Genomic DNA, 20,921 nt, shown 5'->3' with positions numbered 1-20,921 from the left:
CCTGTACATGACCATCTGATCATTTATCACTCCAGTGTTAATCTGCAAAATTGTAATTATTCGCCTACATCCTCATGCCTTTTGCACACATTGTATATAGACTCCCCCCTTTGTTTTCTACTGTGTTATTGACTTGTTAATTGTTTATTCCATGTGTAACTCTGTGTTGTCTGCTCACACTGCTATGCTTTATCTTGGCCAGGTCGCAGTTGCAAATGAGAACTTGTTCTCAACTAGCCTACCTGGTTAAATAAAGGTGAAATAAAATAAAATAAAAATAAAAAACATCACTGGGGCCGAGCTCCCTGCCACCTCTATACCAGGGCCGTGTTAGAGGAAGGCCCAAAAAAGTGTCAAAGACTCCATCCACCCAAGCCATACCCACTGGGCACACACCTTTATTCCAATCAAACCACATTTTATTAGTCACATGTGCCGAATACAACAGGTGTATCCAACAATGCAGTTAAAAAACAAAAAATACAGATAAGAATAAGAGATAAAAGTAACAAGTAATTAAAGAGTAGTAGTGAAATAACAATAGTGAGACTATATAGAGGGGGGTACCGATACAGAGTCAATGTGCGGGGACACCGGTTATTTGAGGTAGTATAGTTGAAGTCGGAAGTTTACATACATTTAGGTCATTAAAACTCGTTTTTCAACCACTCCACAAATGTATTGTAAACAAACTATAGTTTTGGCAAGTCGGTTAGGACATCTACTTTGTGCATGACACAAGTAATTTTTCCAACAATTGTTTACAGACAGATTATTTAACTTATAATTAATTGTATCACAATTCCAGTGGGTCAGAAGTTTACATACCCTAAGTTGACTGTGCCTTTAAACAGCTTGGAAAATTTCAGAAGATTATGTCATGGCTTTAGAAACTTCTGATAGGCTAATTGACATAATTTGAGTCAATTGGAGGTGTACCTGTGGATATATTTCAATGCCTACCTTCAAACTCAGTGTCTCTTTGCTTGACATCATGGGAAAATCAAAAGAAATGAACCAAGACCTCAGAAAAGATGGTTCATCCTTGGGAGCAAATTCCAAACACCTGAAGGCACCATGTTCATCTGTACAAACAATAGTATGCAACTATAAACACTATGGGACCACACAGCCGCCATACCGCTCAGGAAGGAGACGTGTTCTGTCTCCTAGAGATGAACGTGCTTTGGTGCGGAAAGTGTAAATCAATCACAGAGCAACAGCAAAGGACCTATTATCTATATCCACAGTAAAACGATTCCTATATCGTCATAACCTGAAAGGCAAGGAAGAAGCCACTGCTCCAAAACCGCCATAAAAAAGCCAGACTACGGTTTCTAACTGCACATGGGGACAAAGATCTGACTTTTTGGAGATATGTCCTCTGGTCTGATGAAACAAAAATAGAACTGTTTGGCCATAATGACCATTTTTATGTTTGGAGGAAAAAGGGGGATGCTTGCAAGCCGAAGAACACCATCTCAACTGTGAAGCACAGGGGTGGCAAGCATCATGTTGTGGGAGTGCTTTGCTGCAGGAGGGACTGGGGCACTTCACAAAATAGAAAATGATGTGGATATATTGAAGCAACATCTCAAGACATCAGTCAGGACGTTAAAGCTTGGTCGCAAATGGGTCTTCCAAATGGACAATGACCCCAAGCATACTTCCAAAGTTGTGGCGAAATGGCTTAAGCACAACAAAGTCAAGGTATTGGAATGGCCATCACAAAGCCCTGACCTCAATCCCATAGAAAACTTGTTGGCAGAACTGAAAAGCGTGTGCGAGCAAGGATGCCTACAAACCTGTCTCAGTTACACGAGCTCTGTCAGGAGGAATGGGAATGTGATGAAAGAAATAAAAGCTGAAATAAATCCTTCTCTCTACTATTATTCTGACATTTTACATTCTTAAAATAAAGTTGTGATCCTAATTGACCTACAACAGGGAATTTTTACTCAATGTCAGAAAAACTGAGTTTAAATGTATTTGGCAAAGCTGTATGTAAACTTCCGACTTCAACTGTAGGTAGAGTTATTAAAGTGACTATGCATAGATGACAACAGAGAGTACCAGTGGTGTAAAAAGGGGGTGAGAGGGGTTGTTAGGGAGGTCACTGCAAATGGTGTGGGTAGCCATTTGACTAGATGTTCAGGAGTCTTATGGCTTGGGGGTAGAAGCTGTTTAGAAGCCTCTTGGACCTAGACTTGGCACTCCGGTACCGCTTGCTGTGTGGTAGCAGAGTGAACAGTCTATGACTAGGGTGGCTGGACTCTTTGACAATTTTTAGGTCTTCCTCTGACACCGCCTTGTATAGCGGTCCAGGATGCTTGGCCCCAGTGATGTATTGGGCCGTTTGCACTACCATCTGTAGTGCTGGAGGCCGAGCAGTTGCCATACCAGGCGGTGATGCAACCAGCCATTTGATCATCTATTTAGCAGTCTTGGGGGTAGAAGCTGTTCAGGGTCCTTTTGGTTTAAGACTTGATGCACTGGTACCGCTTGCTGTGCGGTAGCAGAGACAACAGTCTACCCACTGGGCACACACTGGTTGAATCAAAATGGTTTCCACATCCTTTCAATTAGAAACACAGGGGCCCATCAGGGGGGCGCGCTCAGTCACCTCCTGTACTCCCTGTTCACTTATGACTGCACGGCCAGGCACGACTCCAACACCATCATTAAATTTGCCGAATACACAACAGTGGTAGGCCTGGTCACCGACAACGATGATACAGCCTATAGGGAGGAGATCAGAGACCAAGCACGCCCTCATTCTCATCGACGGGGCTGCAGTGGAGCAGGTTGAGAGCTTCAAGTGCCTTGGTGTCCACATCACCAACAAACTAACATGGTCGAAGCACACCAAGACAGTAGTGAAGAGGGCACGACAAAACCTAATCCCCCTCAGGAGACTGAAAAGATTTGGCATGGGTCCCCAGATCCTCAAGAAGTTCTACAGCTGCACCATTGAGAGCATCCTGATGGGTTGCATCACCGCCTGGTATGGCAACTGCTTGGCATCTGGCCGTAAGGCACTACAGAGGGTAATGTGTATGGCCCAGTACATCACTGGGGCCCAGCGTCCTGTCATCCAGGACCTCTATACTAGGCGGTGTCAGAGGAAGGCACAAAAAATTGTCAACGACTCACCCAAGTCATAGACTGTTCTCTCTGCTACCGCACGGCAAGTGGTACCGGAGCGACAAGTCTAGGTCCAAAAGGCTCCTTAACAGCCTCTACCCCCAAGCCATAAGTCTGCTGAACAATTAATCAAATGGCCACCTGGACTATTGACATTGACACTACCTCCCTTTGTTTTTACACTGCTGCTACTCGCTGCTTATTATCTATGCATAATCAATAGTTACCTCGACTAACCTGTACCCCCGCACATTGACTCGGTACCGGTACCCCCTGTATATAGCCTCGTTATTGTCATGTAATTTTCTTGTGTTACTTTATTTTTATATTTATTTAGTAAATATTTTCTCAACTTCTTGAATGGGAATTGTTGGTTAAGGGCTTGTAAAGTAAGCAATCAAGGTCTACACCTGTTATATTTGGCGCAAGTGACAAATACAATTTGATTTGTATAACTAACCTTGTGGGGACACTAAATCCATTCCAAATCCTATTTTCCTTAACCTAACCCTTACCCCAAAACTTAACCACAGCTCCTAACCCTAATACTAATTCTAACCTTAACCCTAATCCCCCTTGAAGTGACTAACAAAATGTCCCCAGTTGGTCAAATTTGGGTTTGTTTACTATTCTTGTGGGGACAAGTATAGTTAAACATGGTCACACACACACCACATGTATAGAGCCCTGCACAGGCAAAAATGTTAAGCCCAAGCCCTACCCATGCCCATGACGTTCAGGCCCTACCCAGGCCTGATTACTTCTGCCAAATATAAGTTCCGTCCCTACCCGAAATAACTTCCTCGGTTAGTAAATCCATTAGCTGCTCCTCTCTGGATACATATAGAACTTCAACAGAATCAGGCCCATATGTGAAAGTGTGTGTGCGCTCAATGCATACATGCTTGAGAGGAAGAGAGGAAGAGAGAGATGACGGCATTTGATGGAATGATAACGTTGCAACTCCAATATGCATAAAGTGGCCAAAAGCCACAACTACAGCCAGATCCAGAACAGTCTGGAAGCCATGATATCGAACACACAAAGTATTTTGAGGGACCTGCTGTCACGATCGTCGTAGTGAGGAGACCAAAGCGCCTACATTTTAGAGACATGTCTTCCACTCTTTGATTAGTACAAGCTATGATGTAATATGAGTTGGTATGGAGTGTTTAAATGTTTTTTAAGAAAAAAAGAAAGAAAAAAGGGTTTTAAGATGCTTTAGACATATTTGCATATTTCATTATAGTCAATGGCAAGTGATGACTCACCAAAATGTGACATACCAATTTTCTCTGTAATTAAACTAAATATATAAAAAATATATATTTGGCGGGGAATCAACTAGCACAGAAAGAAGGAAAATAAGGCCACATGTAAAAATGGATTTACTTTCCCTTTAATGGTGCCCTCTCTGCCTTATTTTCCGGTAGCCACTCTTGTGTTGTCAACCAATTCCTATCCCGAGGGTCTGACCCGCTGTGGGCGAGTTGGGGTGTGTCTGCGAACGAAGAGAGCGTACGTTTCAGACACCGTGTAGGTTACACAACATGACTTAACGGAGAATAAAATTCTGCAAAATCATAAATTGACACGACTCAAGAGTCTGACACGTGTTTGTTCGCCAGTTCGGAGAGAGAGCCTGGAACCATGAAAAAATCGAGCCCGGCAAAGCAGCAACCACCACCAGGTGAAGTCGCCGTGCCAGGGGACGAGGTTACCCTGCAACAACTGAACGAGCTTTTGTCAAACAGCAGCGGATTTTACAGTTTACCAACACAGCATTTCAACGAGGTATTCCCTAGAATATACGTTGGTAACGCGTAAGTTATTTTTATTTGAGCGAATTCTGAGGAATGTGTGCGTTAGTTGTGCCGAACAATTTCTAATGTATAACAATTGTATAGAACAGGACTCTCCAACCCTGTTCCTGGTCAGCTACACTTGGTGTAGGTTTGGGCACCAACCCGAGGTTGTAATTTAAATTATTGTTAACGAGCTAATTATTAGAATTAGGTGCGCTATATTAGGTTTGGAGTGAACCTACAGAACAGTAACTATCCAGGAACTGGGTTGGAAAGCCCCTAGTATACAATTACATCACCAACAATTTAAAACCCTAAACGAATATTTTCCAAATCAAACCATTCCAAAAACATCGTCAAGACAAGGTGTCTCCGGATTCAATTGGATTGAACTAACCTTGTCAAGTAATGTATTTTATGCCTTAGGCGAATGCAATCTCTTCATAATATTTGCCACGAGCATGGGAGGAGGTCGCCCAATATTGGGTTAAAGGAGTCTAAAGTTACTCCTTAGTCCAATAATCTTACATGTTGTTTTTAAAGGTGCAATATGCAGAAATCACTGCCATTTCCTGGTTGCAAAAATTCTAAGTTAGCCTAATTTCAGTTTGTGACAGAACAAGCAACAATTGTCTAGAGAATCATTGTACCATCTAAACCTCAGTGTAATATCTTTTCCATAACCCAAAGTATTGTATTTACAGCTGTGTGAATCTGGTGTACAAAACCTAAAGTAAACAAAAGGTAAGAATGGGAAGCATAGAAATGGTGCACAGAACAGATCTGCTACTTAGACTTGCTTTCAATGAGTGACAGATCAATAACACACATTTCTATGTGAATTTGGTCAGTTACCCAAAAAGTTACTTATTGCAGCTTTTAAGGGTGAATTGGCTCAAAGCCAAAACAGCCAAATACTCCATCCAAATTTGACTCGGTTGCGGTACGGTTCTAGAAACATAAATCCCAGTACTTTAATCACATCACTGATAATTTGACCAGTGAAAATGTCTTCCATTTCAGAGAAGCAGATCGAGTGAACTACTTGTGCTTATTAGCTGTCTTCCCTCTGATTTCCTTAAATGCTGTAACATGGCCGTGTGGGAACCCTAACCCTATAAAGGTGTATCAATTGAACATTTTTGTTTTTTGAAAATAATTTCTTGCAGGTATGAAAAAGTCCTTATGCTTTCAAAACCATACCTCAAGCGATATGTGTTTAAAGTTCAGACCGAGCATCTCTTAACAATTACTTCCCCCTACAGAAGACGCCTTCGTCCGATGACTCTTATATGTAATGGAACTGAGTCAGGATCTAGGGAGGAGGTTGCTCTCTTGCTCTGAAGGAAATGGTGAATTTTCTACAGACTCATGCACACTCTTGAACGTTCGTGTTTGTATTTCAAGGGCGATACGAAGCCCTATTTTTATTAAATGAAACAATTCCATATTGTTTGACGACATTGAGACACTTTTTCATTGGCATCACCCCCTTACTCACCTCCCTTTGTCTCACTTACCTTTTACACACACACACACACACACAAAAGGGGATGGAGGGTTAGACCAGTCTGTCATGATATTCCGCGGGCTTTAAATCCATTGTGGTTGGTTGACTGGGTACTAAAGGCGATGTATGTGCCGACTCCCTACAATTTATAGCCTGCCATTCCACTTAGGTCAGTTCTTAGGCATCCTTTATGCTGATTGTGTGTGCAGGAGGTGTGGGGGTCCCAATGTAAATGCAAAGTCCAGCTCACAAACACAGCATAATACCTAGTCTAGACACAGAGTAAGGTGTAAAAAAAAAAGATATATATATTATAATTCTCAATCCATATAAGGTATGTTTACATGTATTGGGTGAAAAAAATCCACATTGAGTACATGTGCATTAACAAAAAATGTAAATGTTATTATATAGAATACGTCAATCTAGTAGATTGTATAACTTTACTTTCCCTTTACCCATATATATATATATATATATATATATATAAAGGGCCATGTACAGGAAGCCCATGCTGTAGAAGGAAGTCTCTATTGCACAGTCGTGGCCAAAAATTGAGAATGACACAAATATTAATTTTCACAAAGTTTGCTGCTTCAGTGTCTTTAGATATTTTTGACAGATGTAATTATGCTTCAGTATTCCATAGTAACACTGAAGTATAATTACAAGCATTTCATAAGTGTCAAAGGCTTTTATTGACAATTACATGAAGTTGATGCAAAGATTCACTATTTGCAGTGTTGACCCTTTTTCAAGACCTCTGAAATCCGTTCTGTCAATTGACTTCGGGGCCAGATCCTGACTCATGGCAGCCCATTCTTGCGTAATCCATGCTTGGAGTTTGTCAGAATTTGTGGGTTTTTGTTTGTCCACCTGCCTCTGATTGACCACAAGTTCTCAATGGGATTAAGATCTGGGGAGTTTCCTGGCCATGGACCCAAAATATCAATGTTTTGTTCCCTGAGCCACTTAGTTATCACTTTTGCCTTATGGCAAGGTGCTCCATCATGTTGGAAAAGGCATTGTTCATCACCGAACTGTTCCTGGATGGTTGGGGGAAGTTGCTCACGGAGGATGTGTTGGTACCATTCTTCATTCATGGCTGTGTTCTTAGGCAAAATTGTGAGTGAGCCCACTCCCTTGGCTGAGAAGCAGCCCCACACATGAATGGTCTCAGGATGCTTTACTGTTGGCATGACACAGGACTGATGGTAGTGCTCACCTTGTCTTCTCCGGACAAGCTTTTTTCCAGATGCCCCAAACAATCGGAAAGGGGATTCATCAGAGGAAATGACTTTACCCCAGTCCTCAGCAGTCCAATCCCTGTATCTTTTGCAGAATATCAGTCTGTCCCTGATGTTTTTCCTGGAAAGAAGTGTCTTTGCTGCCACCAGGCCATCCTCCAAAAGTCTTTGCCTCACTGTGCGTGCAGATGCACTCACACCTGCCTGCTTCCATTCCTGAGCAAGCTCTGTACTGGTGGTGCCCCGATCCCGCAGCTGAATCAACTTTAGGAGACGGTCCTGGCGCTTGCTGGACTTTCTTGGGCGCCCTGAAGCCTTCACAACAATTGAACCGCTCTCCTTGAAATTCTTGATGATCCGATAAATGGTTGATTTAGGTGCAATCTTACTGGCAGCAATATCCTTGCCTGTGAAGCCCTTTATGTACAAAGCAATGATGATGCCATGTGTTTCCTTGCAGGTAAGCATGGTTGACAGAGGAAGAACAATGATTTCAAGCACCACCCTCCTTTTGAAGCTTCCAGTCTGTTATTCACACTCAATCAGCATGACAGAGTGATCTCCAGCCTTGTCTTCGTCAACACTCACACCTGTGTTAACGAGAGAATCACTGACATGTCAGCTGGTCCTTTTGTGGCAGGGCTGAAATGCAGTGGAAATGTTTTTGGGGGTTTCAGTTCATTTGTATGGCAAAGAGGGACTTTGCAATTCATCTGAACACTCTTCATAACATTCTGGCGCAACTTCCGGCGCCGACAGAGTTGGCCGCCTCGCTTCGCGTTCCTAGGAAACTATGCAGTGTTTTGTTTTTTTTAACGTTTTATTTCTTACATTAGTACCCCAGGTCATCTTAGGTTTCATTACATACAGTCGAAGAACTACTGAATATAAGATCAGCGTCAACTCACCATCAGTACGACCAAGAATATGATTTTCACGAAGCGGATCCTGTGTTCTGCCTTTCAACCAGGACAACGGAATGGATCCTATGCGGCGACCCAAAAAAACGACTCCATAAAAGAGGGAAATGAGGCGGTCTTCTGGTCAGACTCCGGAGACGGGCACATCGTGCACCACTCCCTAGCATTCTTCTCGCCAATGTCCAGTCTCTTGACAACAAGGTTGATGAAATCCGAGCAAGGGTAGCATTCCAGAGGGACATCAGACTGTAACGTTCTTTGCTTCACGGAAACATGGCTCACTGGAGAGACGCTATCGGAGGCGGTGCAGCCAGCGGGTTTCTCCACGCATCGCGCCGACAGAAACAAACATCTTTCTGGTAAGAAGAGGGGCGGGGGCGTATGCCTTATGGCTAACGAGACATGGTGTGATGAAAGAAACATATAGGAACTCAAATCCTTCTGTTCACCTGATTTAGAATTCCTCACAATCAAATGTCGACCGCATTATCTACCAAGAGAATTCTCTTCGATTATAATCACAGCCGTATATATCCCCCCCCAAGCAGACACATCTATGGCTCTGAACGAACTTTATTTGACTCTTTGCAAACTGGAATCCATTTATCCGGAGGCTGCATTCATTGTAGCTGAGGATTTTAACAAGGCTAATCTGAAAACAAGACTCCCTAAATTTTATCAGCATATCGATTGCGCAACCAGGGGTGGAAAAACCTTGGATCATTGTTACTCTAACTTCCGCGACGCATATAAGGCCCTGCCCCGCCCTCCTTTCGGAAAAGCTGACCACGACTCATTTTGTTGATCCCTGCCTACAGACAGAAACTAAAAAAAGAAGCTCCCATGCTGAGGTCTGTTCAATGCTGGTCTGACCAAGCTGACTCCACACTCCAAGACTGCTTCCATCACATGGACTGGGAGATGTTTCGTATTGCGTCAGATAACAACATTGACGAATACGCTGATTCGGTGTGCGAGTTCATTAGAATGTGCATTGAAGATGTCGTTCCCATAGCAACGATTAAAACATTCCCTAACCAGAAACCGTGGATTGATGGCAGCATTCGCGTGAAACTGAAAGCGCGAACCACTGCTTTTAATCAGGGCAAGGTGACTGGTAACATGACCGAATACAAACAGTGCAGCTATTCCCTCCGCAAGGCTTTCAAACCAGCTAAGCGCCAGTACAGAGACAAAGTAGAATCTCAATTCAATGGCTCAGACACAAGAGGTATGTGGCAGGGTCTACAGTCAATCACGGACTACAAGAAGAAAACCAGCCCAGTCACGGACCAGGATGTCTTGCTCCCAGGCAGACTAAATAACTTTTTTGCCCGCTTTGAGGACAATACAGTGCCACTGACATGGCCTGCAACGAAAACATGCGGTCTCTCCTTCACTGCAGCCGAGGTGAGTAAGACATTTAAACGTGTTAACCCTCGCAAGGCTGCAGGCCCAGACGGCATCCCCAGCCGCGCCCTTAGAGCATGCGCAGACCAGCTGGCCGGTGTGTTTACGGACATATTCAATCAATCCCTATACCAGTCTGCTGTTCCAACATGCTTCAAGAGGGCCAACATTGTTCCTGTTCCCAAGAAAGCTAAGGTAACTGAGCTAAACGACTACCGCCCCGTAGCACTCACTTCCGTCATCATGAAGTGCTTTGAGAGACTAGTCAAGGACCATATCACCTCCACCCTACCTGACACCCTAGAGCCACTCCAATTTGCTTACCGCCCAAATAGGTCCACAGACGATGCAATCTCAACCACACTGCACATATGCCCTAACCCATCTGGACAAGAGGAATACCTATGTGAGAATGCTGTTCATCGACTACAGCTCGGCATTCAACACCATAGTACCCTCCAAGCTTGTCATCAAGCTCGAGACCCTGGGTCTCGACCCCGCCCTGTGCAACTGGGTACTGGACTTCCTGACGGGCCGCCCCCAGGTGGTGAGGGTAGGCAACAACATCTCCACCCCGCTGATCCTCAACACTGGGGCCCCACAAGGGTGCGTTCTGAGCCCTCTCCTGTAATCCCTGTTCACCCACGACTGCGTGGCCACGCACGCCTCCAACTCAATCATCAAGTTTGCGGACGACACAACAGTGGTAGGCTTGATTACCAACAACGACAAGACGGCATACAGGGAGGAGGTGAAGGCCCTCGGAGTGTGGTGTCAGGAAAATAACCTCTCACTCAACGTCAACAAAACTAAGGAGATGATTGTGGACTTCAGGAAACAGCAGAGGGAACACCCCCCTATCCACATTGATGGAACAGTAGTGGAGAGGGTAGCAAGTTTTAAGTTCCTCGGCATACACATCACAGACAAACTGAATTGGTCCACTCACACAGACAGCATCGTGAAGAAGGCGCAGCAGCGCCTCTTCAACCTCAGGAGGCTAAAGAAATTCGGCTTGTCACCAAAAGCACTCACAAATTTCTACAGATGCACAATCGAGAGCATCCTGGTGGGCTGCATCACCGCCTGGTACGGCAACTGCTCAGCCCACAACCGTAAGGCTCTCCAGAGGGTAGTGAGGTCTGCACAACGCATCACCGGGGGCAAACTACCTGCCCTCCAGGACACCTACACCACCCGATGTTACAGGAAGGCCATAAAGATCATCAAGGACAACAACCACCCGAGCCACTGCCTGTTCACCCCGCTATCATCCAGAAGGCGAGGTCAGTACAGGTGCATCAAAGCTGGGACCGAGAGACTGAAAAACAGCTTCTATCTCAAGGCCATCAGACTGTTAAACAGCCACCACTAACATTGAGTGGCTGCTGCCAACACACTGACACTGACTCAACTCCAGCCACTTTAATAATGGGAATTGATGGGAAATGATGTAAAATATATCACTAGCCACTTTAAACAATGCTACCTAATATAATGTTACATACCCTACATTATTCATCTCATATGCATACGTATATACTGTACTCTATATCATCTACTGCATCCTTATGTAATACATGTATCACTAGCCACTTTAACTATGCCACTTTGTTTACATACTCATCTCATATGTATATACTGTACTCGATACAATCTACTGTATCTTGCCTATGCTGCTCTGTACCATCACTCATTCATATATCTTTATGTACATGTTCTTTATCCCCTTACACTGTGTATAAGACAGTAGTTTTGAAATTGTTAGTTAGATTACTTGTTGGTTATTACTGCATTGTTGGAACTAGAAGCACAAGCATTTCGCTACACTCGCATTAACATCTGCTAACCATGTGTATGTGACAAATAACATTTTATTTGATTTGGAGTATATGCAAATTGCCATCATACAAACTGAGGCAGTAGACTTTGAAAATTAATACTTGTGTCATTCTCAACTTTTGGCCACAACCTGTATAATGATATCATCACTTGGCTCCAGTCATTGCCTAGAGAGCAGCAAGAAGGTGAGTAGGACAGAAAGCAAGCACATTCCCTCCGTTACAACAAAATCATTTTGAATATGCCAGGGCCAAGAGCCAGCTAACACGTTGACGAGACGTCTTGACTATTGTATAAACTTAGAGGAAGACATGCTCTAGGGCACTTGTCAAACTCGTTCCAGGGATGGCCAAGTGTCTGCTGGTTTTCGAACCTCCCTTTTTCTTGATTCTGGTCGCTAATTAGTAATTAACTCCCGACACCTGGTTGGCTAGGGCTTAATTGAAAGGGAAAAACCTGCCGACACTGATTTTGACACCCCTGGGTTAAGGGGGTGAGGTGTCTGTGCAAAAGGCTGTTTTTGCCTTGTTTTTAAAATGTGTAATGTAGACCCATTAGATATTTGAGACGGCACAGTATAAATGTGCATCTCATTTGTTCTTACAGGAAATTAGATGGAATATTTCACTCAGTTTTATTATTGGTTTACACAAGTAAAATAATGTTTAATATGACCTTGCATATTGTGAAGCGTCATCCTCCAGTGCAGAGTTAAGGCGTAGGTAAAATTAAGATGTATGGACTGCTTATCGATCTAAGATCCACTCACACCACTGTCCACTCCGGAGACTAGTGGCTTCACATGGTCTGTGATATACTGTAGGTCAGCTAGAGCTGTTGCTACCATAGCTCAAGCTGATGAGTAGCTGGCTGTTGTTCAATCAAAACAATGGACACGCACTACGGGTGTCGTTTTTAAAACGATAAGAAAAAAATCATAAAATTCCATGTCTATTCACAATGCAGAATAATGGTTCTATTAACGTGTATATATGACCTCTAGGGCCGGGCAATGAAGTCATCTACCGCAGTCATCCTTGAAAGCTCCTTGGATACGGCATGTTTGTCTGGAAGGATAGCCTGCACTACGTCTTCTTAAATGCGCCATTGGAATAGGCATTTTACTTGGCTGTCAAGGAATGACGCTTCTGAAGCGAAACTAATGTCAACTAGGCAACCAGAACTGTCAATCAAAATGGCTCGGATCTGCCTCTGCGCAGCCTGCCTGCACACAAAGTACTTTAGTGTGTTAAATACCGTGACTTACCAATACATTTAGTATAAATGTAGTATAAAATATTTAGTGTAAAATATATCTTCCGTTAGTAATCAACTCCTAAGATTCAGTATTTTTGGAATGTAGGAGACTCATTAGTTGGTGTACTTCTGAGAACACAAACACACACATCTTTTATAACGAACTAGAGAGGGGAGCAGCAGGTTGGCCACCAGGCAGATGGCGTCAGAACCGTGCATTAGGCCTATGAAATTTAATTTGAAATTACTTAGAATGTATGTGTTGCCCCCCCTAGGGTCACGCACTACTCATAAAGCAAATATAGAACTTATTATTCAAAAACATAAAATATTAATCGGACCAGAGAATCTTGTTTCTCATGGTCTAATAGTCCATCCCTTTGGTGGAGTGTTGGCGAAACTGCCCAAATCCATGTGTGTCAAGGTTGTAATCGCTGCCAAATTCCTAAACTTGTTTTTGCTTTGTCATTATGGGATTGTGTGTAGATAAGGAAAATAAACGATTTAATCCTTTTAGAAAGAGGCTGTAATGTAACGAAACGTGGAAAGTCGAGGGGTCTGAGTACTTTCCGAATGCACCATCTCAGGTGGCCTTAAAGGGTACAGTAGCACAAAGCACTCCCTCTATGCACAATAGTATTGATCAATATTACAATGTTGCATAATATTTTTGTCTATCGTTTATATTTATACCCCAAACCATTGGTTTCCAAATATTTAAGAGTAAACTTTGCTATTGTTTTTTTTTTTCACCATAAATCGCTTCCAGTTAAGCCCAGTATACTCCTATCATGCCCGGTTTGTATTGAAACACATGGGAATAGTGTGTTTATCCCCAATAATCATCAGCATAAATAGTTTTGTTTTTGATTTTTAAGTTGATTTAAAACACACAACTACAGTTAAGCATATTATGCATCTAGCCATGGTGCCTTTACCAAGATTAGAAACCTCTGTACTCTTTCCAAGATGTTTGGAGTGGACAGGTAGTTGTTGATGCAGAGAGAAGAATAAGATCGAGGTTGAGGGATATCTGGGACAGAAGACCTAGAAGTGGTGGACCTAAAAAAATGTAAAGAAATGAGGGACACGAAGATGACTATTGGGAGACTACTCATGCACTTTTTGGGTGGGGGAATTGTCATCTTGTCGTCTTTCTTTCATCCAGGTGATCCTGTTTTTTGGTCCCCCACCTGTACCTTTTGTAATACAATAGTTTCAAACCTCCCGCTCTACTATCTTCAGCTAGGCTTTAGGAAGTGCTACTACTTCCCTGATGAATAGTAATGGTCTGTTTCTTTTAATAACTGTAGGGGAGATTAATATAATTATTCTTACAGAAATTAGGGCAGTATGCGTCAGACATGTCTAAACTTACTGTATGTTTGTCCTGGCTGCTATCATGGTGGAACACTCCCTGAATGATACGTTCACTGCGCATCTCAGTGTCTGGATTCAAGACAAGCTCATTACACAAACTTGAGGCGTGAGTCGCTCTCAAACGACACCATCCATGGAGCCAAAAGTCAATGGAAGGTGCACTAAAATGCTTTTATCGACACCCGCTCAGTCTTTAATATAAAAGTGCTGGGCAGCCCCTGGTTGACGGCACACTTTGGTTCTTTGTAAGGGCTTGTTTTAATAATGCATGGTCTGGGGCTGCACAGAGGAGGACTGAGTGGAGGACAGGGCAGGTAAATGGAGGGCATGAAGGCATTAGCCATGCACTGAGTTCAGCCTGTGCATGCACCTATATGCGCGCACACATACAAACATAAGCGGGTATGCATACACTTGGGTAGGCACTGGTGTACGACACATTCATACGCGTAGATGCTTTATTTGTACACTTCGGTGCTTACAGGCACATCCTCTGAAACATGTACTGTACACATGCTCAAAGTTACACATTCATCCTCACCCCTTTACACATAGGCTTTGTCTTTACAAGAGAAATGTTACTGGTTTCGCGAGAATAGACTGAGCCTCTGAGGGAATAGTGAGAGAGCAAAGTAGATGGCAGTGAGATGGAGAAGGGTAGACACAGGAGAGAAAGGGAGGAGCGCGAAGGGTAGCTATATCGGGTTATGTGAGCAGATCTGAGCGGCTGAGCCTCATGTACTCAAGCCATCGCTCCATCACCTCAGAGTAGCCTTGACCTGCAAACAGGCCAGACAGATGGGCAACCTCATCCCCTAGTCATAAACTAAGATGGTGGCAGACTGGCTCATTATTAGTTAGCCCTGCAGTGGGAGGCAGTGCAGGCATGTTCACCCTCTGTCCCAGGGGAACCATCCAGGGTCACTCAGCCTCTCCACACCTCTGCCTGGAGCCTGATGATATGCTCATCCAACTGCAGAGCACTCTGGGATGGGATAAAGCCCCCAGATCAAATTAAATACAGTAAACGGGACCTGCATTCAATGAAAGATCTCCGAGACAGGATTAGTCGAGGCACAGATCTGGGGAAGGGTACCAAAAAATGTCTGCAGCGCTGAAGGTCCCCAAGAACACATTGGCCTCCAACATTCTTAAGTGGAAAAAGTTTGGAACCACCAAGAACCCTTCTAGAGCTGGCCGCCTGGCCAAACTGAGCAATCTGGGGAGAAGGGCCTTGGTTAGTGAGGTGACCAATAACCCGATGGTCACTCTGACAGAGCTCTAGAGTTCCTCTGTGGAGATGGGAGAACCTTCCAGAAGTACAACCATATCTGTGGCACTCTACCAATCAGATCTTTTATGGTAGTGACCAGATGGAAGCCACTCCTCAGTAAAGAGCACATGATGGCCCGCTTGGAGTTTGCCAACAGGCACCTGAATGATTTTCAGACCATGAGAAACTAGATTATCTGGTCTGATGACCAAGATTGAACTCTTTGGCCTGAAAGGCAAGTGTCATGTCTGGAGGAAACCTGGCACCATCCCTATGGTGATGTATGGTGGTGGCAGCATCATGCTTTTGAAAACCTGCTCCAGAGGGCTCAGGACCTCAGACTGGGGCAAAGATTCACCTTCCAACAGGATGACGCAGGAGTGGCTTCGGGACAAGAGCCTGGACTTGAACCCGATCGAACATCTCTGGAGAAACCTGAAAATAGCTGTGCAACTATGCTCCCCATTCAGCCTGACAGTGCTTGACAGGATCTGCAGAGAATAATGGGAGAAATTCCCAAAATACAGGTGTGCCAAGCTCGTAGCATCATAACCAATAAGACTTGAGGCTGTAATCATTGTCAATGGTGCTTCAACAAAGTAGTGAGTAAAGGATCTGAATACTTCAGTAAATGTGATATTTCATATTTATTTTAAGTACATTTGCTAAAACTTCTGAATATGTTCTTGCTTTGTCATTATGGGGGTATTGTTTGCAGATTGGGGGGACGACTATTGAATCCTGTCGTGGAATTATTGTAATCAAAGGACTTTATTTTTTATTTTTTTTTACATTTCAAAACAAGTGAACTTTTTAAAAAAAATACCTGCAGTAATGGAGCTTGTCAACGAGCCCCCCCCCTCGTAGGTGATTTGTTGAGCACACCGACAAAAGATACCATGGCCTTATAGCAAAGATACTCCCCTTCAGTCTACATGACAAACAATTTCTAAACTATGTTTCCTGCTATTTAAACAAAATAATATTGTGATATTCCTGGCTAGGCCTCTACTTTTCGCTGACAGTTGCAACTCAGCAAGTATCTATTTTGTATTTGCAGCGTGCTCTGCCTTTCCGAATGTAGGCAATACAATAAAAAATATATATTTCTAAAGGCTAGGGAAGCTAATCAACTTCTGGCCAAATCATGCTTTAGCAGCCTATTTTGAATGATAGTATTTCTGTGTAGGCTAATTAGGCCATCTAATTTTGGCAATAGAATTCAAGCCTTATGGATGCTCTGAGCCAATCTACTATCCCCCATAGTAAAGTTTGGTGGAGCCACTTTTAGACAGTGGATATGTCTGCCTATGTTAGTGGTCCCCCAGGGGACGGGAGTGTTCAGAGCCCAGTGCCATGCAGACCAGTGTTTCCATTAGTCGGTAATAGCGTGCTTTTGGCCATAATTTCTGTTGTTGAAAAGCGAATTAAATAAATTTGCCACTGGCCAATTGTCAGGCAGAAGAAAAGGATTCATTGCTATAAAAAAAAATATATGTATGTAGCCTATTCGTATGAAATTACCTGTTGGGCTCTATCGTCCCAGAGTCTGTTTGGGCTATTTCTTTCTCAATAAGCTGACATTTCCACTTCACAATAACAGCACTAATAGTTCACCGGGGTAACTCTGTTAGCGCAGAAATTTGACATACTGACTTGTTGGCATCCTATGACGGTGCCACGTTGAAAGTCACTGAGCTCTTCAGTAAGGCCATTTTACTGCCAATATTTGTCTATGGAAATTGCATGGCTGTGTGCTTGATTACGGGTGTGGCTGAAGTGGCCGTCACCTCTAATTTGAAGGGCTGTCCACATACTTTTGTGTATATACAGTGTAGGTTTAAGACTGGGCAAGATGGAGTAGCCTAGGTTTGGTGCGATAATCGACAAGCAGGAAGTGCATCCAACACATCACATTTTCACAATGATGCTCTGAGCGTGCATTGGCTACTCAGAACATTTAGGGTGACCAGCAGGAGAGGCTTTGAGACGGTGTTATGACAATTGCTTGAATAGCATGTCTGGGACAACTTTGTCAGAACTGCTAGAACCTGGTATTGTTGAACCATGTACGGCGTGTTTTTACTTTGACAGCCACTGTAAAGTAGGTCTAGCATTTGCTTATTTGCTGTATCTACCCCTTGAGTAGCAACAAAGTGTTCCAAAGCAATGCACTCGGGTCTGCCCTGTGCTTAATCAATGTCTGACGTCTACCTCATAAACCATAGAATTATCTATTTCTATCGCACAGGTTCGTGGGCCAGAATCTGATGCGTCTGCAGAAGCTGGGCGTGACCCACATCCTGAATGCGGCGGAAGGCAACTCCTTTATGCACGTCAACACCAATGCAGATTTTTACGCTGGCTCGGGCATCACCTACCATGGCATCCAGGCCAATGACAAGCCGCAGTTCAACCTCAGTAACTTTTTTGAGGAGGGGGCGGACTTTATTGAGAAGGCTCTGGCACACAACAATGGCAAAGGTGAGTCTGCCCACTCTGGGTTCTCTTTTACCTTATTCATAGGTGATTTATTGTCTATTTAAACCATTTCACCATGTAGGTTATAAGCAAATACCTGATTTCTATACGATAAAATAGTGGCAACTGCCTCTTATACAGTGCCTTCAAAGTATTCATACCTCTTGACTTATGCCACATTTTGTTGAATTCAGGCTGTATTAAATACATCTCACCCATCTACACACAGTACCCCATAATGACAAATTGGGAACATGTTTTATGTTTTTTTGCAAATGTATTGAAAGTTAAATAGAGATCTAATTTACATAAGTGTTCAATACTGTATAATAACTAGTGATGCACCGATATGACATTTTTGGCTGATACCGATATTTTCCTTGCCAAAAAAAACCCAATACCGATAACTGCTATTTACAATTTTTGCGACCTTCTAAGCATTCTAGTACAGTTAAATAGTTAACACCCATACGGACGCAGTGGTCTAATAAACTGCATCTCTGTTTGCTGACTTTTTTTGTACAGTGCTACTGTATCTTTTATGACACGCAAAGACCCAAACGGCGTTCCATAGTATGTATGTTGTGAAGCTGATCGCAGTGGCGCTATTACTGTGTAACTCCGGTAGGGCTACATCTGAAAAATAGCGCACCAGTGCCCGACCAGTCGGCGAAAGCCAACATCACCCATGACAAGCGGATGATTGTCAAGGGCGATGAGTTCTATCTTGGCTTTAATGGATTTCACCTTTGAGTTGTCTCGCTGAAATGTTCTTACTCTTTCAAATGACTGCTTGACTTGTTGACTGCTCGATCCACACAGCAGACATTGTGGGCTAGGTTAGGAATGCTGTGTTACACGTGTAGCGTAACATTTTACGTGGTGTCATTACGTCGTGTACCTACGTTATATAGGTAGCTTTGACATCATTTAAAAAAAAAAATATTACCCCCTTTTTCGTGGTATCCAATTGTTTTTAGTAGCTACTATTTTGTCTCATCGCTACAACTCCCGTACAGGCTCGGGAGAGACGAATGTTGAAAGTCATGCGTCCGGTTACAACAGAGCCTGGGCGCGAACCCAGAGTCTCTGATGGCACAGATGGCGCTGCAGTACAGTGCCCTTAACCACTGCGCCACCCGGAAGGCCCGACATCGGTTTTTAACATCGGCGTTAAACTAGACGTCTGGCCGATACCGATGTTGGCATTGTTAGCTAATATCAGCCGATTCCGATTATATCGTGCATCCCTAATAATAATCTTTTGCAGCGATTGCAGCTGTGAGTCTTTCTGGGTAAGTCTAAGAGCTTTGCACACCTGGATTACACAATATTTTCAAAATTCCAAGTTTGTTGTTGATCATTGTTAGACAAACATTTTTCAAGTCTTGCCATAGATTTTCAAGATTTTTTTTATTTTTTAAAGTCAAAACTGTAACTCAGCTACTCGGGAACATTCACTGTCTTTTTGGTAATCAACTTCAATGTAGATTTGGCCTTGTGTGTTCTGTTATTGTCCTTCTAAAAGGTGAAGTAATCTGCTTTTCACCAGACGCTGGGAGATTAAGGCAGGTTTTCCTCAAGGATTTTGTGTGGAAAATTTCCCCAGTCCTTAATGATTACAAGCATACGCATAACATGATGCAACCACTATGCTTTGAAAAACTGGATAGTGGTACTCCGTAAGTGGCATCTAGTGGGCAAAGCTTGGTACTTTCTCTAAATAATGCATGTGACTTCAAATGGCTAATTTCTCTGAACAGAGGAAAAAACATCACCAGATTCACAGGAAATGCATTACAAAGGATGAAGCTGCAATACTCCATGCAGCAGCTCCATACTACTTGTCAAACATGGAGAACTGGTACTGGTTGGTTGAGGGGTTCGTGAGTGGCTTTTGACCATTTTATTGGATTCCTCATCTAAGATGATGGGTGTCAGTCCTCTTTCTTGTGCTTTTTGAGGTTGTAATATCCTCTGCTATCAATAGTTTGTTCCCCTTGGTAAAAAACTGTAAACAGACCTTTGTTTCTCCAAGTCCAAGTTATGAGAAGAGGAGTAACAGCAACTGTCCTTCAGGGCACAGGATCTAACACATTTAATGATGGAATAGACACGGAGTATACAAAATGTCACTTGTTAAATCCACTTTAATCAGTGTAGATGAAGGGGAGGTTACAGGATGTTTAAGCCTCGACAATTGAGACATGGATTGTGTTGTGTGCCATTCATAGGGTGAATGGGCAAGAAAAAGATTTGAAGTGCTTTTGACTGGGGTATTGGTGGTAGTTGCGAGCCGTGCCGGTTTGTGTCTATAACTGCCACGGTGCTGGGTTTTTCATTCTCGACAGTTTCCCGTGAGTGTCAAGAATGGTCCACCACCCAAAAGACATCCAGCCAATTTTGACAACTCTGGGAAGTATTGCAGTCAACATGGACCAGCATCCCTGTGGAATGCCTTTGACACCTCGTATAGTCCATGCCCAGACACATTGAGTCTGTTCCGAGGGTAATGGGGAGTGCATCAATATTATGAAGGTGTTCCTAATGTTTTGTTTAATCTGTGTACGTCGTCAGTCCTCCGGCTTAACAAAGTGGAGATGGATACTCCTGTAAACTGTTTCTCAGGCTAGTCCTATTCCACATTGCTGT

General features: G+C 43.3%; 1 protein-coding gene across 2 annotated transcripts in view; it reads left to right on the top strand.

Annotated features, from left to right (window-relative positions):
* The first annotated feature begins 4,600 nt into the window (after positions 1-4,600).
* LOC112224168 (dual specificity protein phosphatase 3-like) overlaps positions 4,601-20,921 on the top strand; it is a 28,246-nt gene continuing 11,925 nt past the window's right edge. Inside the window, exons 1-3 of one of the 2 annotated variants that reach the window (XM_024387531.2) lie at positions 4,601-4,680; positions 4,773-4,967; positions 18,040-18,272. In XM_024387531.2, the coding sequence (XP_024243299.1) occupies positions 4,795-4,967; positions 18,040-18,272 (406 nt within the window). In that variant the 5' untranslated portion in view covers positions 4,601-4,680; positions 4,773-4,794. Of the gene's footprint in view, positions 4,968-18,039; positions 18,273-20,921 lie in introns of both variants that reach the window. The other variant, XM_024387532.2, reaches the window with a different exon arrangement.

The sequence above is a fragment of the Oncorhynchus tshawytscha genome, linkage group LG25 (assembly GCF_018296145.1).
Source record: "Oncorhynchus tshawytscha isolate Ot180627B linkage group LG25, Otsh_v2.0, whole genome shotgun sequence".
In the NCBI taxonomy this organism is placed as follows: domain Eukaryota; kingdom Metazoa; phylum Chordata; class Actinopteri; order Salmoniformes; family Salmonidae; genus Oncorhynchus; species Oncorhynchus tshawytscha.
Note: the sequence above shows the minus strand (reverse complement) of the source record. Positions and strands in the feature narration are given on the sequence as shown.